General features: G+C 39.1%; 1 protein-coding gene across 2 annotated transcripts in view; it reads right to left on the bottom strand.

Annotated features, from left to right (window-relative positions):
• Positions 1-5,679: 5,679 nt before the first annotated feature.
• The window catches only part of THAP12 (THAP domain containing 12), a 31,831-nt gene continuing 15,167 nt past the window's right edge, over positions 5,680-22,343 (bottom strand). The window contains exons 3-6 of one of the 2 annotated variants that reach the window (XM_067038473.1): positions 20,169-20,276; positions 15,363-15,399; positions 11,968-13,851; positions 5,680-5,867 (exon numbers count right to left, since the gene is read on the bottom strand). In XM_067038473.1, the coding sequence (XP_066894574.1) occupies positions 5,860-5,867; positions 11,968-13,851; positions 15,363-15,399; positions 20,169-20,276 (2,037 nt within the window). In that variant the 3' untranslated portion in view covers positions 5,680-5,859. Of the gene's footprint in view, positions 5,868-10,968; positions 13,852-15,362; positions 15,400-20,168; positions 20,277-22,343 lie in introns of those variants that run through there. The other variant, XM_059067808.2, reaches the window with a different exon arrangement.

Genomic DNA, 22,343 nt, shown 5'->3' with positions numbered 1-22,343 from the left:
GAGGGACAAGCTACTTTGTGATCTGCCCTTGGGCATTCATTCATTCAACACAATGAACGAATATTAAGTGCCTAGTGTTCGGCAGGCTCTTTGCACATTCTGGCTTGTGATACTGCAGGGTGTTGGTCAAGAGTGATGTGGATCTGGCTCTACGTGTTCTTGGGCAAGTTGCTTAACGTCTCTGAGCCTCAGTGATAGCATCAGCAATAAGGTCAATGTTTCACAAGGTTGTTCTGAAAGTTACATCAGTTTATTTATGTAAATTTCTTGACACAATTCCTGCTAGATTACTGTTTACAGATATAACTGTTAAAGATAATAATAATCCTGACTCAATCCTGCGTGGGTAGAGCCAGGGCTCCAAAAAGCCCTGGAGTCCAGGCCAGCAATCCAGTTCCTTCATCTGAGAGATCAAAAAACTGGGACCAGAGAAGACAGAGGATGAACAGGAACAGATCCCTGGCCAGGGGCTTTCAGGGCACTCTTTCCATCTGAGCTGTTATTTTTCCCTAAGTTTAGAGCCTGCAGAGCAGGCATGTATGCTGATTTGCCAAGTACTCCTCTGGGGAAAGTGGTATGTAAAGCTGGGGCGCAGTTTGCACATAACAGTGCAATAAAGGCGACTTCCGAGATTCACAGCTGAGGATGTACTTAAGATGCAATCCACTGCTGGGCCTGCAATATTCTGCTCTGAGCACCTCCTCTCTCTGGCTGTCCCTTCTGCTGAGTTACAGCCTGGCCCAGGAGGGCTTATTACTTCAGCCCCAGAACATTCTCTTACTGGAGGTTGAGGCAATAATAATGATACAAGTGTATTTATAAGATTTTCCAGATTTCATCACGTTGTCATATCCTTAATTTCATCTGACCTCCACATTTTTTAACAGATGGAGAAACTGAGGCACAAGGAGTTAAGTAACTTATCTGAGGTCCTGGTACCAGTCAAGGTATTTTCACAAACTCTAGCGTTTATTCAATTACTTAAAATAAAAGCGGACACTCACTAGGTGCCTCATGGAAGCCAGTCTCTATTCAAAATGCTCTACCAACATTAAGTCCCAGTAACCCTCATAAGCACCCACTGTGGCAGAAACTTACTATTCTTTCCCAGATGACAGAGGTCAAGTAACTGACCCAAGGATACACAGCTCTAGCAGGTGGCAGAGCTAGGGTTCAAATCCAGATAGTTGGGCTCCATAATCCCCATTCTTAATCTCTATGTCAGGGTTTCTTAGCCTTGTGCTATGGACATTTGGGGCCAGAAAATCCTTTGTTCTGGGGGCCTATTCTGTGTGATGTAGGATGTTTAGCAGCATCTCTAGGCTCTACACACTACATGCCAGAAGCTACCCCACCACCACTACCACCATAGTTGTGACAACCAAAAATGCCTTCAAACATTGCCAAACGTCACTTGGGGGGTAAAATCGCCTCTGGTTGAAAACTACTGCTCTGTTATGCTATTCTAAAATGATAATACGTATAGGTTTTTTTTTTTAATATAGCAACCTCTGATTTCAGACAAAATATGTTCTGTAGACCTCTTTCCAAAACGAATCAACATTCAGATAACAACCTTAACTGCTCACCTCCTATGCCCAGGTAATTTATAGACCATTTAAAAAATGAACTGATGCTTAGGAAAATCAAGCAACTTGCCCGGAATAACAAAGCTGGTATGTGGCAGAACAAGAACACGAACATCAGTCTCAAGGTCCACATGACAAACTTTTCTGGTAGTATTCATTCTAAAATGACATATTCTGTATTTTCTCAATTCCAGGATACACTTTCTCCCCACAATTTAATAGTTTTGAAATTGAGATGCAACTAAAACCAATATTTGTTTACATAGAAAATTTTTTATTCTCCCCAAAGCTGCTATTTAATTAAAATTGTGTCTCATAACTAATAGCCTCTTAGAATTGAGAATTGAGGGCGGGAGCTGTGAACGTGGGAGATGCTGATGGAGTCAGATGAGAAGGAATGACACAGCAGTAGCCCTTCCTGTACTGGGATGTTGCCTGGTCCTCTACGTCAGCCATTCCACCAAAACCCTGCCTCCTTCCCTGCTGACCCCTATCCAGCCTTTGTAACCTAGCTCATACCACACTCCTCCGAGAAGTCTTTCCAGGTCCTTTGGCATGAAGCTCACCCTTTCTAATTTCATCTAGAGGCTTTTTTTCTTTCAGAGCATTTCAGGGACATGATAGAACATATAGCTGATTAAACACTTTCTCCTTAATCATGGGTGATATTGGCATCTTGCTGTACAGATGAGAAGACTGAGGCCCAGAGAGGGGCAGCAACTTGCCTAGCCTCTCTCTCAAGGGCAGAAAGAGAAGTAAGTCTCCAGGTTCTTCATATCAGTACTCAGGCTTGTTCTGGGATAGTTAACCATAACCAGCTGGTTAGCAGTCAGGTTAGCAGAGACTTTCCCTTGGAGAAAGTATTATTCCATGCTGTAGTGAGGTTTGACCATGACTGCACAATAAATGCTGTGGTATCTGTGCTCAGAGTGGTGAAGTGGTTCGCCTAAGGCCCCACAACTCCCAAGTAGCAGCCCTCAGACTGGGTCTCCTCACACCAAACCTCTGCTCTTTCCCCTGTTCCTTACTGCTGGCTTGTCCAACCTTCTCTCACTCCAATGCTTCCAGCTCCTGGGCAGGCCTGCATCCACTCTCACAAGCAGGAAAAGGACAGCAGCTCTTCCAGGCCTCTCTCAGAGAACGAGCACCCACATCCCTGCTCTCATGATGTCACAGGGGTTGTGGTCTGGCCCCTCCAGCATTGCCCACCAATGATCTAACTCTTCTAGAGCTGGATTCGAATCCTGCATCCAGCACAGTGACAAGCACAGGACCCTGCCCAAGCACCAGACTCCAAACCAGAGAGCAACAGGGCTGCAGGAAGTCCCTGTGATGGTACATTTTCACAAGTCAGCTGGGGACGACCCTGCTAATCCTATAGGTTGTTATGAAGACTGAAATGACGATGTCTGTGAAGACCCTTTATGCACTTTCAAGTGCTGTGGCAGGGTTGGGGCTGGTTGTGCAGTGTATGCAAGGACACAGGCTCTGGCTTTAGACAGACATGGACTGTGTGACTGCGGGCAAATAATTTCTTTGAAATTCAGTTCTCTCATGGGGATAATATATCAACCTCATCAAAATATGAGTCTTAAATGAGAATATATGCATAAAGCATCTCACACAGTACCTGGCCTACAGGAGGCACTCAATAAATATTAAATTCCTCCGTAAGTATAAGCATCATTACACGAAGCACAACAGAAATCAATACTTTAATTCTATTATTTAAGCACACTGACAAATCTCATGCTATGGGTAGCGACGCTAACCTCAAGTGAGCACTGAGATCACCAATGACTTTAAAGCACCAGCCAACCACCTTTGTGTTTAGTCATCTATCTTCCAGGGGGACTGCAAAGCTGGAAAAGGAATGGCAGTCCAGAGGAAAACGCCACTATGTAATGGAGGTAAATTAACAATGTACATCTCCCTCTCCACACTGTTTCAGGTCTGCTCCCCTTCCTTATAAAAAGGCTGGAGCTGAGACACAAGAAGTTTCTAAAGAGGGCAATGAAAATTATATGGGTTGTGGTTTGAGAAGGGAAGGAAGAGAAGAAAAAAACAAGGCAGAAATTACTTGACATGGAAAGGAAGGGGTAAGACAGGTGATAAATAGAAGGATATTATATGGCAGGGGAGGGTGGTGAGTCACATGCCAAGGTTGTTATTGTGGCAGGGCCTGGGGGGACCAAAGGGATCATGTCTCAAGACCTGGAACACTTCTGAAGAAAGATTATACAAATCACAGACATTACTAATTATGATTAACAGTGACCAATGTGGGGTTTGCTTTTTCAGTTCAACCATGTTCTCTCATTTTCTAAACATGCCCAGAAACTGCAGGCCAGACTTCACCACACACCGCACCTTTGAAAGGCTCTATTCCTATGGCCAGCTCACACAGACAAGGGGTTGAGGTTCAGCATTTCTTGGAGGATTCCCCTGACCAGAGGGTGATGGCCAACTCCTGAGTGGGAATTTCAAGGGTTTTCATGGATTGGCCCCTAACTGCCTTTACGTCTTTATCTCGAGTTGCTTTCCCCTCCCCTCAATCTTCCAGCCACTCTGAATTTCCCATTGGTCCTAGAACACATCATTTGTCCATTCATTCAACAAATATGGAGCACCAGCTACCTGCCAGGCACTATTAAAGGCAATGGGATACAACCACAGCAAACACTACAAGGTCCCAGACCTTGTAGAACTTATATACTAGTGCAGGAAGTCAACTTATTTTTAGAAAAGGTAAAGCTAGTTTCAAAAGCATCATCGGAGAAAGCTGCTCTGTGGAGATAATGTTTAAGCAAAGATCTGAATGATGTGAAAAATGAGCTAGGAATTCATTGGGCTAACAGCTGTCATAGCACAGCAAGTGTAAAGGTCATGAACAAGCTTCTCTGAATGTGCCTGGTGAGTGGGAGAAACAAAAAAGACCGTAGTAGCTGGGCAGAGTGAACAAGAGTCAGACTAGGAGATGTGGCCAGGGGTAGGCATGGACTAGATTGTGTAGGGCCTTAGGGTCATGGTCGGAGTTTGGATTCTGGCCTAAGACCACTGGAAGGGTCTGAGAAAAAGAGGTTCATGATAACTCTGCCTGTTACATGGAAAACAGACTTGCAGCAAAAGACAAAGTGAGAGGTGATAGTGGTTTGAACTGAGGTGGTAACAGCAGAGGTGGTGAGAAGTAACTGGGCACAGGTGATGGGGATGCAAGACACTTGAGCCGGGCCTTGAAGAATCGGCAGCCTAACAACTTGCCATCAGGGCCAATGACTTATCTTTGTGGCCAAAACACTTGGAATAATGTTTGGCATGATGTGTGTTAAATGGAACTGGAAAAGTAGCAACAAATCTTTTGGAAGAAAAATATTTTCATGTAACTAATCTTGAGTTTTCCATTTCAGAATGCTATACAATCCTTCTGAAAATGAGAAAAATAAATACATTGTAGAAAATAAGGAAAAATTTTAATCCCCCATACTCCCACCACCTAGAGACAAACATTAGTATTTTGGTGTACTTCCTCCCACCCCAGTCTTTTCACACAGATTTTTTTTTTAAATTAAAGGTGAGAATTTCCACTCTGAGGAGCAGGCTGCTCTAGCAGCGATAGTTGGTTGGGTTGACTGCCACTCCACAGCTGAATGGCCTTTTACAAGTCACTTTCAGATCCATAAAATGAAGATAGTAACACCTACTGCCTCAGGTTACTGTGAGCCTAAATAAAATGATTCATATGAAGTACCTAATATGATGCTTGGAACATAGTAAGTGCTCAGTATATAGTAGCTGCTATTAATAAAAGGAAGTCCAAATCCCACAAGGCACAATTATAAGGAAAGCTTTCAACATCTCATTTTTTAGGAAAAAGGCTTTGAAAACCCACACTCTAACCACATGTATCCTTCCAAAGAAAAATAATCATACCAAGAATAGAAATTTGCCAAATAAGATGTAGCAATACCAAATATTTTTAAAACCAAAATTTTATGGTATGCAAAACAGCAGTGTGCCAAGAACTAACCCCAGACCCTGGCCTGTTTAATAAACCTCTCTCCTATAAAGCTGACATACTTATGGGATTACTGTTTACATTAATAAGTTTGAAGGGTGGACACTGCTCACCTGCCAAGAAATGATTCTTTCAGGCTTTCCATCTTCAGTTTCGTCTGTGTGGTAGGACAGAGCACAGCACTGTTGGGATGCTTCTGTTCTCCCCTGGCCTCTGCCACCACCGAGTGGTGTGATCCTGAGCAAGCTGTTCTGTCTAGTCCTCTGTAAAATGAAGCGTCATCTGTATAACTCTACTGCTCTAAACTCTACTATGCAGATTTTAATTTAATATGTATAATACTGGTTTAAGGAAGAAGTACCACATCTTAATCGGGTATCTTGAAAGCCTTAAATAGCAGGTCATGACTGGAGACAAGAGCATGTCTCCCACTTTTCTAGGTCTAGCTAGGGCATCACCTCCTCTAGTTACTCAGGGCTCTCCCTTCACACCGTGGGTTTTCCGCCACCTCGGGTGACCACACACCCTGGTTTGTTCCAGACAGTCCTGCTTTATCTGTTGTTCTGGCGTAACTAATAATTGTACCCTCACACTATCAAAAGTGTCCCGGTTGGGATGATCAGTGATAGAATTACCCTACCCTTTGCCCTGCTCCTGGCAGCTCCTGGCTTGCATGTCTGGCTCCCCCATGTGACTGAGCTCACTGAGGGTATTGGCTCAGTCTTACCTTTGCATCCATGGCATGAGATTCATCTCATTCACCTTTGTATCCATGACCCTAGCCTCATGCCTGAGGCTAAATTTAGATTAAGCACCACAGGCATTCAATACAATATTTGAAATAAGAATGAAAAGCAGGGAAGCTGGTGGCGCAGTGGTTGAGAATCTGCCTGCTAATGCAGGGGACACGGGTTCGAGCCCTGGTCTGGGAGGATCCCACATGCCGCAGAGCAACTAGGCTCGTGAGCCATAACTACTGAGCCCGTGCGTCTGGAGCCTGTGCTCTGCAACGAGAGGCCGCGATAGTGAGTGGCCCCCGCTTGCCACAACTAGAGAAAGCCCTCGCACAGAAACGAAGACCCAACACAGAAAAAATAAATTAATTAATAAACTCCTACCCCCAACATCTTCTTAAAAAAAAAAAAGCATGAAAAGCAAATATGAGACAAGGAATTAGATTTGCAAATCTTTACATCACGTTAGAATCATGGTTCCACCTTTCACTAGCTGTGTGGCCTTCTAATCATTAGGTTTTCACCTGAAAAAAATACAGATAATATTACCTTTTTCATAGGGTGGAAAAGTTTAAATGAGATAATTCAGGTAAAGTGCTTGAGCACAACACTGGAATACAGTGAGCACTCTTCCTTAGCAGCAGCTGCTACCAGACAATGATGAACACTCCTCCTGCTGCTGCAACTCTGCTCTAAGAAACGTAAACCAACACCTAACAAGCATCCAGTAGGCACTCAATAAGTGTGCACTAAACGAATACTTGGTCTTATGCTAGACCAAGCTGGCAGCAGACCAGATTCTTGGATTACAAAATGCATTAATCAAAATAACAATTTAGTGGGACTTCCCTGGCGGTCCAGTGGTTAAGACTCTATGCTTTCACTGCAGGGGGCATGGGTTTATTCCCTGGTAGGGGAACTAAGATGTCACATGCCACGGCCAAAAAAAAATTACAATTTAGAAGTCAAAAGGTTTGACTCTTCTAAGTCCAGTTTAAATAATAACAAAAGAAAACCGCACCTCGTATCCACAAGAACAGAACATACAACACAGCAGCACTATCTGGCCATATCCTAGACATGTTAATTAACAGCATTTAAACTTCATCCTTGTTATAACTATGACCTCTTTTAAAAGTTATTTTTCTAGAAGCATGCCAACTTGGATATTTTGGTCCATCTCTTCTCTTTTTGAACTGTCAGCCTCTCAAGTTTTATGTGATTAATGTATATAGAGAAAATTAGAAAAGGCTTCAGATTGAGTCAACAGTAGTTTTCTTTATCCCTCAATTACAATATCCTCTTTGCAGTATATCCTTGTTGAACATTTGGAATGAATTAAGACTTTAAACTTCCAGATGTTTAAACTACTACTGTAAATTCAAACTCATTAAAAAGGGCAGATTTACTACCTCTACTTAATTTTGAAGTCTGTTGTTCACCGTCCGAATAATTTATGAAACCAAATACAGTGGCAGGTAGTGTATTCTATTTATATAGTATTCATGGTGAGAAATAAGGGGCATTTTAAAGGTCTGGAAATTAACTGCCATTTTAGCCAACCTATAGATCACACTTGTTTCTAAGCTAGTAATTGTTTCCTGAAACTGATCTAGTAGAGATTTTTATGCTAATCTGTACTAAAAATTACTTTGCTTTTTCTGGCCACAAAAAGCTGGCTACAGAGGAGCATTTGATTACAGCAAGAAGACAGCTGCATCTACTCTAGTGAAGTAAATGGACCTGGATCTACAGCCCTTTGTGGTAGTGTCCTGGCAGCCAAACAAAGGTGGCAGCATTTCTACACCTAGTTTGCAAAGTCTCAGAAGTTTCAGGCTTCAGTTTTTTTGTTTTGCAAGGAACCCACGTTGACTATAATGAGCACATTTTAGAGATGCTGTGCTGAAAGTTGGCAATGGATAAAGCAAGAACATAAAAGAAGCCTATCCCTAAAGCAAATATTTCTCTTACAAACCTTAAGAATGAAGTGGCTTTCATAATCAGTTTTAAGATTGAAGGATTGGATTGTAGTACCTGGCTCTGGCACTTAATAGCTATAATTCGGGGCAATTCATTTACCTCTGTGAGCCTGAACTTCTCAACTGAAAAATGGGGATAATTCTTGCCTGAATTTTTCTTAGAACTTGAATGATACAATCAAGGTGCTTCGTAAGCTCTAGAGTATCGTATAAATATTAATAAACACTGCAAGTACAATTTTCCTATGTTTTATGAATTACTCACTTTATTTTTTTTTTTTTTGCGGTATGCGGGCCTCTCACCGCCGTGGCCCCTCCCATTGCGGAGCACAGGCCCCGGACGCGCAGGCCCGACGGCCACGGCTCACGGACCCAGCCGCTCCGCGGCACGTGGGATCCTCCCGGACCAGGGCACGAACCCATGTCCCCTGCATCGGCAGGCGGACCCCCAACCACTGCACCACCAGGGAAGCCCGAATTACTCACTTTAAATAGCACTTAAAAAGTGGCTGTCCCTAATATGAAACAAAAACCAGATCCAATGAAGTTACTGCAGAGGAACTGGCCACAAGAGGAGTAGGCAGTGCGGGGGGGGGGGGGGGGGCGTCTCTTTCAACTCAATCAACTACTATTTACTTCAAGGGGCCATTGTTAAGAGTTAAATAAAAATTACATAAAATTATTAATAACTCATTTGTTCTCATCAATTTACAGGTAACCAATCCTATGTTAGGCTTCAGCTTTTTTTCCCCCAAAATGAGAGTGGTAATGTCAAAAGCAAAAATTCCTCCAATTATATATATTAAATCATGAATGTACTTCCTAGTATCTTTTGAAAACTGTTTAGATATGATACAGAAAATTTTTAATATTTATTTATTTATTTGGCTGTGCCGGGTCTTAGTTGCGGCACGCAGGGTCTTCATTGCCACGTGTGGGATCTTTAGCTGCGGCACGTGGAATCTAATTCCCTGACCAGGGATCAAACTCGGGCCCCCTGCATTGGGAGCACAGGCTCTTAACCACTGGACCACCAGGGAAGTCCCCAGAATTTTTTTTTAATCGCACAAGGCTTTTATAGATACCCTAATGTGTTATTTTTTCTTTTAATTTCAATAATCTGATCCACTTAACTATAAGGTATGTGTGTTTGTGTGTGTGTGGTTATAAATAAGTACAATTGTAGTCCTATGGGTCAACCCTAGGCTGTAAGCTCTGTAAGAAAGTGCATGTTATTGCCAGCACTTAATCCAGAAGCCTGGCACACAGTAAACATTCAACTAATATTTGAGGAATAAACAGTCACTACATCAACCTCTTTCTAACTATCTAATCTTGCAAAAATGATAATCTCTGTTTCATCAATGGGGAGACTACCATTGACTCAATCTATCTTCAAAGACCAGAGTTTGTGAAGATGCTTCTTAACAAATTAGGGTTTTCAAGCTTTCAATAAATTCTCAAATTAACTTTGAGAACATACAGAGATTATAAACAAATGGTGAGGCACATTTAAAGCTTAACCAATGCTTGCAGCATGAATGTTTTGGATAAATTAGTATAGTAGACTGAAAACAGGGCCCTATTTTATAGCTCCACCCATCAAGACAAGGAGTCTATTATCCTTATCCTTTCTGGGCAAGCCTCGTGACTTGCTTTGACCAAAAGATGTGATGAAAGTGATGTTCTGTGAGTTCTTGAGCCCAGGCTTTGAAGCTATTGCCTTTGTCTTCTTGGTACTCTGAGACCACCATGCCATAAGCCCAAGATAAAAGACCACATGACAGGCCCAGCTGTCCCATCTAGGCCCCCAGCCAATCTACCAGCTGAATGTAGAGTCCAGATGAGACCAGCAAAAGGACCACTCAACTAAGCCACAAAACTGTAAACTTTTTTTTCAAGCCACTAAGTTTTGAGACACCAGTAAGTAGTAACAGATAATTGATAATAAATTATCTAACTCTCATAGCACAAGCTTAAGTGTGGTTTTATAGTTGAGGAAATATACCCAGATTATATAATCTGCCAAGGTCACACCACTATTAAGTGTCCTAAGAACTGCATGCAGCTATTAAAAGGCCAGCTGTGTCTCCTTTTCTGTCATCCTGCCATCATGAACCGAATCAGTTCTTTCTGTCATGGACAGAGGCACCTCTTAGAGCTCTGGATATAAGATAAACTCTGTTATCTTTTTTATAGCCTGCATGGGAAATGTGTCCTGATTTGACACATCTGCCACATTTGTCCACAACAGGGAAATGCACTGCTATCAGTAAGACCAAGCACTCCGCAAATATACCCCCATCCTGTTTTCTGAAACTCAAATAACACTAACTTATCCCAACATAAAATAATGCAATGACATCTTTGCAACATTAATTCATTTACATTTTAGCCAGCAACAATTATGCAAACACTAATAATTTATATCGGGGTCATACAGCATATAATACTTAAAAACTTAGATAAATCCTACATTTAATAATTTCACAATTAAAATGGCTTTTTTTTATTCCCCCAAGTAGTAAACCATACACCAAAAGAAAAAAAAAAAAGATCTTATCTTCAATTGTGAAGGTTATAAATATTTTTGAAAAGAGAATTTACCACAAGAATCTGTTTTGTCCCCATCAAAAACAATGTACCTGAACTTTAAACAAAATTCACATTTTATTTAGGTTGAAATAAACTATACAAAATTGATTTTCTTCACCAAAAATAACAGCAATATTTTCTATATTATTCCTAGATAAACCACAAAACACTTATTTTTGTAGGTTTTCTAGGTTTTGCTTATAAATCAAGATGAGGCAGTAGATATAGTCATGGAAAAAGACAGAAGAAAACAGACAAATCAGTTGTCAGTATCCATGGTCTCTGATCCTGTCTTGACCATGAAACAGAAGTGTTCAACATATACCTGTCAAAAAGCTTATGAAGATGTAGGCTCAATAAAGGAATGTAAACAGCAACAATCAGATGTGGAACAACAATGGCAGGCTCTTCCATTCAAACTTTAACTTGTTCCTTCAACTTCATTTGATAAAGGCAAAATCTACACTGAAATCCTTGTTTGGCAAGCTCACACGTTTCTCTTACAGTCTGATCATTTTAACGGTCCCTTACAGATTTTTAACAGCATACTTAAAATTCCTACTATTCAAAGGTCAGTCATGAGCTTCATTGTAATGTTTTATAAAATGTATTCCTTCCTCCCATACCTCCTCAAAATTTATTTCTTCAAAGAACTGACAACTAAGTACCTGACAATTGGATCCACAGTGACAAATGTTATATCTAAAATGACTTAACTAATACAATTTCAAAGTGCCATTAGCAGAGATCACACAGAGTGTAATGGTACTTTCAATGCTATCTTCTGGAAGAACAGTTAGGTCTCCAAAGCACGGGACTTCAAACGGGCCATTTAAACAGGCAGATTATCAATGACTAATGTACTCAATGGGAGGCCTGCAGGTCAAGATATTCAGTGATTAAGTGGCCTACGTACACCGTACAACTTTTCTGTGAGATATTTTCAAATTTCTTACAGATTTTTTCAAATATCAAATATAAGAGAAAGCCTATTTTAAAAGTCTCTTAGGTATTTTCAATGGTTTCTGAATTATCTGTAGGAAGCTCTGACTTACTTGTATAGAGTTTGATATATGTATCCACCATTAAATCCAAATCGTGTTTTATATCAAAATTTATGTTAAGCAAAGCCAAGTTACTTGACCTTTGGTCTGTCAAAGTGTTCCTCAGGTATGCTTTGAGACGCTTTCGTCCATTTTCATAGCGTTCATTCTCAACCTTCATCACAGGAAGAATACACAGGACCTTCAGCAATGCATAAACATTAGGAAAAAACTTGATGTCTGGCAAATGAAGGGCTTCATAAATAGTGGATGGAAGTTCTATATCTTTTCCTCTGTGTTTCCACTTGATTCTCCAACAATGCAGCTCAGCAGAGAGTGTGTCAGGATTAGGTAAATCACTTCTGTACATGTCAGCATGATGCTCCTCTGATGTATTGAATTTAAGCTGTCCCATGACAGAGGGTACCAGAGATAAGCATTTAAGAGCTTTGAGGTGTTGTTCTGAGAATATATCTTTCAGTTCTTGAATAATGTGTTCCACTGTTGGAACACTTAGAGTTTCTTTATAGTAACTCTCAGAGGTTAGCTGAGATTCCAGGTTACTGTGCTGAGCTCTGCGAAATTTCCCCGGGAGTTTCATCTGAATATCAAGTTTGGCTGCCAAATTTGTGGCTTCCTCAAACCAAAATTCATGATAAACTTCGATATTTTCCATCACTTCATTTAGTGAATGCAGCACTGCAGTCAAACTACTGGCTGCAAAGAAGACATCAGAAGTTTGCCCCTGAAGATTTTTCCCAAAGGCTCTTGTAAAAGATAGAACATTTTTAAGAACAACAATGGTGACGATGAAATCAAAATCTGTTACTGCACTACAGAGTACAAATGCTCGGCCAGCTATACAGTTATTCCATCTAACATTTGTGTCACTATTTATACCATCTAAACATAAAACAAGTGCTTGTAGGAGGTCCACTAAGATTTCAAAAGCATCATGCCTGCCTGTCCACTGAGAATGGCAAATTTCCTTCAGTTCTTTGCCCCTTTCTTCGTTGTTCTGAAATAGGACAGAAATGACATTGTCAAGTTCTAAAAGCAGTTGTGGTGATCGATGGAAAAAAGAACAAACTTCCTCAATTGTTCCTAACGCGACAGATACTCCCATAACAGGCACTGATTTTGCCAACCATATATTTAAGGCACAGGAAGAGCAGAGTGTGTAGATAGCTTGGGGATATTTCTCTAAAAGTCTAGAAGCAACAACTTTCATTTTGGAAGAAAATCCACTGGACACAATGTAAGCCTGGCCACGACAGTACTCCATGTTTAATCCCCACTTCTCAGTTATCGTAGTGTGAAATTTCACAGCCAAAATTTCTGCATCAGCTTCATAAGGCAGGAAGCCCACAAACTCCTCTCTCAGGTTGTGAGCTTCGTCAACAAACCTCACCAACACAGGCAGGTGCTCTTCCCCTGCTATGTCCACCACATCGTCAGTGACGATGGAAAAGAAGTGAGAGTCTCTCACTTCCCTGAGGGTTTCTTCCCGAATGCAGCTCTCACAGATCTCTAGCATCTGTTTCTGCTGTGTTTTTGAACAGAACAATGTGTTAACTGCTGTTGTCTCAAAGCGCTTTCTCAGAACCTCTTCACCAGAATTGATTCGGCACTCCAGCAGTGCTTGAAAGTTATCAGGAGTAAAGAGACCTTCTGGGATTTCATCAGCTTCATGTCCATCCAGAGGTATGTTCTGTTTTCCCATAAGAATCAAAATTTCAAATAAAGATTTTAAGTATTCTTTGTTTTCCTTCTCTTCAAGGGTTAAAGGTAAAATGTCTTCATCCTGCTCTTCACCCCCTTCTTCTGCACTGGGGTTCTGAGCACTGCTGTTGTTTATTTCCTTATGTTTTGGTTCCTGTTCAGAAGTTTCATCAACTGGAAAACAAAGAATTTTATAAACAGGCTCATAAGAAATCATACAAACAAAAAAATTACATTTTTGACAGGTTAAATATTTAAAATCCACAAATTCATTCATTCAACACTCATGGGGTACCTACTGGACCACAGACTAGGATACACAGGTTAAAATAAGATACACTCTAGTGGAGGAGACAAACACTGAATGGATATATATTTAATCCTGTATGTCAAAGCTATCATGAGAGGAACAATTTCTTAAAAACTTAATAAGGCACATCACATATACAGAGTAATAAAAGACAGTCCATGTCCTCACAAAAAGGAAGGGGAAGAGAACTAATATTTACTGAGGCACTGCGTTGGCATTTTATATGTAGCACACTGCTCCCTGTACAGGCACGTGGTATCAACCCCATTTGACAAATGAGGACAGTAAATAATTGCCCAAGGTCACAGATGGAGGTGAAATTCAATTCCAAGCTTCTCTAGCTCCAAGGTACATGCTGACATTGTTTCTATCAAACCATTAATCTACACTTTTATATGGGAGATGAGACAATACAATATAAAGCATATTCATGCAATTTTTAGGGATATATTAGAATATTAGAAATCTTAGCCTAATCTCTTCATATTTGGATGGGAAAACTGTGGCCCTGAGGTTAATAAGGGTCCTGACCATAGTCATACACACAACCCTGAAAGTCCTGGTCCCTGCAATCCCTTTAGGTTCATTTTTTAACCATCATGGGTTATTAGACGCTCCAACAACAAAATTAGTGTGTAGTTCCCCAAATCTGGCACCCTGTTTCAAGGTACTGCACAGACTATCTTTCCCTCCTTTCTTTGCCTGAATCCATGTCTCATCATCTATAAAGGGGGAAAATAATAGTACTTTCCTCAGGGCTACTATGAGAATTACATGAATTAATATAAGTAAAGCACTTATAATAATGACTTAGCACACAGTAAGCACTCAATAAAAAAAGTTATGTTAATAATAATAGCAGTAGTAGGAGGAGACAGGAAAGGAAGAGTAATAGTAATAACTGACAAGAACAGAAAAACCTTCCAGTCCTCATTCTTTAGTGACACAGCTCAGGCATCAGTACCTGGAGAACAGCTATTGTGACTCCTGCTCTCTGTAAGCCCAAGTGTCTCAACAGCATTTATTCCTTAAATATTTACCAAGAACTTAGTATGCACCACACATTGAGTGGACAGAGATTGTGCTCCTTTCTTTCCCTACACTAGGACACTCTGACTGTGTGCCTGCCATCCTTACTACACTGGGAGCATCTAGTGGAGAGAGAGAAGGCCAAGTGCATGCCATAGTGGCACTCAATAAAGGCAAACTAAGACTTTATCTCACAGACAATTCCAGACCACAGGACAATGCCTACCACACTCTTACAGCATTCTCACAGTAGGTTTTTGGACATAAAACATATTTATTTGTCCTTACCAGGTCAAGGCCTTTTAAAAAGGCATTCAGAAGTTGAGTCATTAACACTATCACTTACTTTTTTTCTGTTTCAGTGTCCTGATTTCATCTTCACTCTAAATGACAAGAAAAAAATATCTTTGAGAAAACTGAACTCTAGTATTATCATCACAGACTCACAAGTAAAAAGCATATTATGAGTCAAATTTAATTCTTTCTTTCTTTTTTTTTTTTTTTTGGCATGCAGGATCTTAGTTCCCTAACCATGGATCAAACCCGTGCTCCCTGCAGTGGAAGCACAGGGTCTTAACCACTGGACCACCAGGGAAGTCTCAAATTTAGTTCTTTTAAGAGCATGAATTCTTCATAAAGAATACATTCTTCAAACAGACAGATGACAGGAAAACTGGAACAATAATTTGTTAATGACTCCAAGTTTGTAATAAAATACTAGAGGTTAAAGAATACATCATTTAACTTACTTTTATACCTATATCATCATAATTTGGGGTTACAAGTGTGTATTGGCTAATATTGATAAAAGGCATGAAAATATATCATGGCATTTGAGGTCAAATCCAAGGGGCCATAAACCATGCCCCCCACCCAATCTAACCCCAGGGATTGCCATGTAAAAGGGAGTTGCTGGATCCCAGAACCTAACACAAAAGCTATGAGAAATCTCTGGGAAGCAGAAAGTGACAGTGCCAATACGGACGAGAAATGGATACATACAGCATAGAGAGCCAAGTGGCATATACAGGGTTAGACTGAAGAAGAACTTTTCAATTATGTCCTTTTCTCTCCCTCTAACCCACTAGAATTCTTAGATCATAACCCATCCCATTACTATTGTGGGGCATGAAAGCAGCAGTACCAGTGACAGCTGGAGACATCACAGTGCCTGCTGGGTAGCACGGGACATGATATTGATAACAAGAATGTCAGCAGGTTAGCCAATCTGGAACATTCCCTCCTTATCCTATGGGCTGTGTAGTTACAAGGATGGCATATCTGGAAGAGTGTGCCTGCTGTAAGATATCTGAGGTTCCTTGAAGGGCGGAGCAGGGAAATGGAAGCTACAGGATGGGAAGTGTTGAGCTCTTCACCCCTGGTTCATATTACTAAGGAAAAAGCTGAGGTTGGGTTTCCCTGGTGGCACAGTGGTTGAGAGTCCACCTGTTAATGCAGGGGACATGGGTTCGTGCCCCGGTCCGGGAGGACCCCACGTGCCGCACAGCAGCTGGGTCCATGAGCCATGGCCACTGAGCCTGCGCGTCCGGAGCCTGTGCTCCGCAACAGGGAGGCCACAACAGTGAGAGGCCCATGTACTGCAAAAAAAAAAAAAAAAAAAAGCTGAGGTGGAAGACTGTTGTGTAGTGTCAGCAGCATTCAACTATAAGAAGTCCCAGAAAAAAACAAATAAATAGAGAAGAAATGCATGAAGAAATAAAAACTGAAGATTTCTCAGAACTTTAAGATGTACGTCTGGATAAGAAAAAACCTCCCATCTAGATACAGTTTAGTGAAATTTGAAATATCAAATATAAAGAAAAATGCTGAAGGCTGTGAAGGAGAAAAACGCGATCACCTAAAAAGGAACAAGAATCAGGCTGGCATCAGACTTACACCAATAATGGATGTAAAAAAACTAGAAAGAATATGACATAGACTATACATACCCTCTATGCATCAGTTAACAACATTTGGGGGAAAAAGTTTTAAGAAATAAACACATGTCTAGAAACTAAGAACAAAAATAATCTTATACTAAAGAAATAGGGGAAATTACAAAACACAGATGAACAATAAAAGCACTGCATGTATAAAATTGTAGGATACAGCTAAAATATACTTAGACATTTATAGCTTTGAATACACATAAATGAGTTAAACATTCAAGAAGTTAAAAAAGAGCCAAAAAGTAAATCCTTCAAATCAAGAAGAAACCAATAAAACAGCTCACAAGTAAGGCAATCAGTGATAAAACTCACTACTATTTCTTTGAAAAGACTACTAAAGTAATTTTAGGAGCAGAGAAAGGCAAGCATCCTAAAATCCTAGATGAAGTTCATAAACTTTTGGAAACATATAGAACACAAGAAGAAAGAGAAACTACTAATAAACAAACAGAAATGGTTATCAAAATATTCCCTCATCCACCCAAAGCTCTCTGATGGTTTTACCAAGTTCAACCTAACTTTCAAGAGCAGACAACAGCTACCTTATACAAGTTTTTCTGAAAAAATTAGGAGAGGAAAAGAAAAAAAAGCTATCTAACTTATTTTATGAGGCTAACAGAACCTTGATATCATAGCTGGATAAAAGGAATACATGAAAAGAAATTATAGGCCAACACTTATAAATGCAAAACCATAAATAAAATACTGACCAACTGAATCGAACAGTGTATGAAAACGAAGGGAGATATACTGCAATCAATTAGGGTTCATCACAGGACTGCAAAGATGGTTCAAAAACAGAAAATCCATCAATGTTATTCACAGCATTAAAGAATGAAAAGAAATGAGAACTCAACAGATGCAATGAAAGTATTGATAAGTTCAACAAGTTATGATAAAAACTGTGATTGTGAGGACTAGAAGGAAATGAAAAGAATTTCTTTAACTTGATAAACATAATCTAACAATACCAACAAAAATATCATACTTAATGGAAAAAGGCAAGTGTACCAGCCGTGACATTACTGGGACTACTCAATACAGTACTAGAGATGATCTTGACTAAACAATAAGACAGGCTACAGAAAAAATTAAAACTGGGAGAACTGAAAGAAGAGGCAAATTTGTCCTTATTTGTAGATGATACAATCACCTACACAGAAAACTCAGACTATTAGAATCAATAAAAAGGGATCTTCAAAATTGGTGGAAATGATCTCTCAACCAGAAATACATTATCTATATCAACAAAAACCATAAGGGTTTTTTTTGTTTTTTTGTTTTTTTTTTTTTTCCCCCTGTACGCGGGCCTCTCACTGTTGTGGCCTCTCCCGTTGCGGAGCACAGGCTCCGGACGCGCAGGCTCAGCGGCCATGGCTCACGGGCCCAGCCGCTCCGCGGCATGTGGGATCTTCCCGGACCGGGGCACGAACCCGTGTCTCCTGCATCGGCAGGCGGACTCTCAACCACTGCGCCACCAGGGAAGCCCAACCATAAGGTTTTTAGGAAGTAATTAATCTAAGGTAATTGGGAGATTGGGATTGACATATATACACTAATATGTATAAAATAAATAATAACCTGCTGTATAAAAATTAAATTAAATTTAAAAAATTAATCTAAGGAAGGATGTACACATTCTCTTCTAAAGAACTGCAACAAAAACCCTGAAATTTTTTCAAATTTTTAACTTTTTGCACTCCTGAAAGTGTTTTAATAGTCTTCAAAGAACCAGTAGTTTTGTCAATGATTGCTACTATTTGATAGCTATTCTATTAGGGTTTCTTTTTTCTGTTTATGGATAGGACTAATTAACACTGGAAAAATATTAATTCAAAGTACTTATAATGAAAATCTCAACAGAATTTCTAGAACATGACAAAAGGATTCTCAAATTCACATGGACAAAGGTCTACAAATAGCTAAGACAATTTTGAAAAAGAAAAATTAAGAAATCACCCTTATGTGGGAGCATGTGTGTATGTATAACTGATTTAGTTTGTTGTAGAGGGAAAACTAACATACTATTGTAAAACAATTATACTCCAATAAAGATGTTAAACAATAAAAAAATAAATAAAAAATAAAAAATAAAACTGTGCATGTGCACAGATTACTCTAAACAAAAAAAAAAAAAAAAAAAGAAATCACCCTTTTTCAAAATAAGATATAATATAAAGTGATGGTAATTTTTAAAAGTGTGGTATAGCTGTAAACAAACAAATCTTCCAATGGAACATAACAGAGTTCCCAGAAACAGCCTTGCATATATGTAAACTTGGTATACGACAGAGGTGGCATCTTACACCAGACGGATTAACAGACCATGTTGGGAAAACTTGATCTCTATAAAGACAAAAATAAAATTAGATCTCTACTGGACACCACACATACAAATTTAAATGGATCACAGATCTAAATATGAAAGGTAAACAGAGAAGAAAATGAGGAAAATTGGACAGCTGTTATCTTAAAAAAGCACATAGTCGGTGGACTGAAATGACATATTAAGTGCACTAGCATGGATACAAAAGGGAGGGGAGGAAAGGAAATGGTAATAATGGAAGAAGGAAAGAAAATAAACAAACAAGGGGCTTCCTGGTGGCAATGATGACAGAAAGCAATGGTCTGAGGAGTCTGAGTAATTTAATTCTGTTCATTTGAGGTCAACAAAAAACAGGTAGGTTTCAAGGATATCAAAGGTTTATAAAAACATGCACAAAGATGCCACATACAGAGATTTAAAAGCTTTTTGTAAACCCTGTCAGTACTTAATAGTGATAGAATCCTTATTTCTAGTAAAACTACCCATGTCTTAACTTTCACTTATCCCTTTGTGCTGAATTCTGGAAATATACCTCAGCCCCACTTTCTTTACTACAAAAGAAAAGGTGGGTTTTTTTTTTTTTCTTCTTCCCTGGAAGAGAATGAGTTAGGAGCCTGTAATTAACAGCATACTTTGGCTCAAGTCAACAAGTATCAACTGGCTAAATTTGAAGATTTTCCAACGTAAATACTAAAACTAATCATCTTATGTCCAATCATCTTATGTCCACACTACTTCAACAATAACCATAGCATTAATTTCCCATAATGCTACCTCTGAAGTAGAAAGTAACTTGGTTCAATTTTTACATGAATGCATCTATATTTGATTTCATAATATTATAGAGGATAGGAAATCTGGAAGCACACTGACATACCAATTCTTTTATTCGTTTTCTGTGTCTACTGTGTGGATTATTCAAATGGCTGGTAAGATCAAATATTGTTGGTATTGCATTATCTCGAAGAACTGTCCTATAAGGGCTCTGAAAAAGAAAAATGTGTTAATTCAGAAATGGTCCTTAAGAATGTATCATACATAAATAAAATTCTAGTGTTAATGATTTCCCCAGTACTCCTTCAACTCCAATTCTAAAGTGTAGAGACTTGTAGAATGGATGATGTCAGTCCAGATCAGCTTATTATTTCTAACTCTTTTTGCATTTGACCTTCTGGCAATCTTACTACTATAAATGAAGGAACTGAATTGATGGTAGGCATAAAAAACAAAATGTATTTGCATTTTACATATATTTTTCTAATTCAATCTCCCAGCAACTTTTCTGTTCTTCTATGAGCCCACAAAACACAGCAGGCACAGAAGTTTCTCAAATAATCTATCCACCTGTATGTTTTATAATAATTCTTCCCTCCTTTACCTGCTGTTCACTCCACTTTTGCTACTATTACTGAGAAGCATCAAGCCACCATGAAATAATATTGGACTAGGACCCAGGAGACTTAGGGGCTAGTCCAAATTCTACCAGTGACTCACTCTCAGACCCTGACTAAATCCTTTCCCTTTCTGGACTCAGTTTCCTCTCCTGAATAAAACTCAGGTACTGAATTAGATCAGTATTTCCCAAAATGAAGTTATTCACATACTAATGATCATAATGCTTTCCATTTCAGTTACACAACCATCTATACTTTTTCATAATCCACTCACTTTTTTAGTTAACATTATCTTAAGCAATAAAAACTATACAATAATGATTTGATGAGCTAGTTATATTTTAAACACATATTACAAAACTTCTAAAATAAAAATTGGTTCATGTGCCACCTGAAATCACTCATATACCACAAGTGATATACATAATCACACTTTTGCAAACACTGAACTAGGTATTTCTAAATTCTCTTCTAATTCTAATGTTCTTATCATTGAAGGATGACCATTCTCTATCTTAATTCCTCTTAACCTAATCCAACCTGGCTAGAAGCTGGATGCATACTTAGATGGTGACAGTCTTCCACAGCCAGACCAGAGGAGGTCAGGTAGGGACAAGAAGTTTATTAAGAGGTAAAGTAACAGATGAATAAGTGCTACTACATTTCCCTAGCTAGTCCAAAGAAACAGTGCCTTTAATTTCTTCCCAAATTTGCACTGATAAAAACAAAATACACTTCAGTTTAAAAAGCTTTTGTGGGAGCAGTGATTGTCTCAAAGATGACTAATAAAGCGTATTCAAAGTATATGCCAAACAAAAATAACAATCCCTATGTTTTTGCACCCAAGGAGAGAAGGTTAGGAAAATATGATGGAAAAATATATAATTAAAGGGAACACACTATCTTAGGTTGCATATTAAGAGCTGTTAAACACATTTGGGAAGAATTTCTATTTACAGTCAATAGTTTCTGGTTCAATCCCAAGCCTCATAGAAAACACAAAGAAGAAAATCTATTTCTTAAGGATGTTCAGCTTCTAGTGTTGGGCCAAATATCCTGAGTCTACTACGGAGTTTGAATCAGGGATTGATTTTGGACACAATCAGTAAAGGGAACAAAAACTAAGTGTCTCATCTTTCCTACTTAGCAAACATCTCAAAAAGCAAAGATATCTACATACACAATAAATTGTTGATATTTTACCAATTAAATAAAGAGAGGAGGGATAAAACATTGTAAAGACTTTAAAAGTTCAAATAAAATTAATTTGCTACCAAGGAAAGATATTACAGACCAGAAAACAATATATGAATAAAAAACATGCAATTTTTTACATCTATTTATAAGTACACATGCCAATAAGGGTTATATTCAATTCATGTGCATGATAATTTTTATTCAGTATCAAGATTTAATCTTTAACTGCTGAATTAAGGTTTGAGCATAAAGTAATGATCTTACTCTAGCATCAAAGATAATATCTGGCTTTCGCTGAACTAGCCACAAATGTTTACTGATGAGATCTTAAATGCCAAACTAATGAAGTCAAAACTCTTAAAACATCTGGGTATAAGTATTAGATAATCCAGATTTAACAGCAATATCTTCTACATGTGTAGAAAGAAAATGTTTCACATTTGCATTAATTGATCTAAGAT

The sequence above is a fragment of the Kogia breviceps genome, chromosome 7, assembly GCF_026419965.1.
Source record: "Kogia breviceps isolate mKogBre1 chromosome 7, mKogBre1 haplotype 1, whole genome shotgun sequence".
Classification (NCBI taxonomy): Eukaryota; Metazoa; Chordata; class Mammalia; order Artiodactyla; family Physeteridae; genus Kogia; species Kogia breviceps.
The sequence above is the reverse complement of the archived record's forward strand: the minus strand, read 5'-3'. Positions and strand labels throughout refer to the sequence as shown.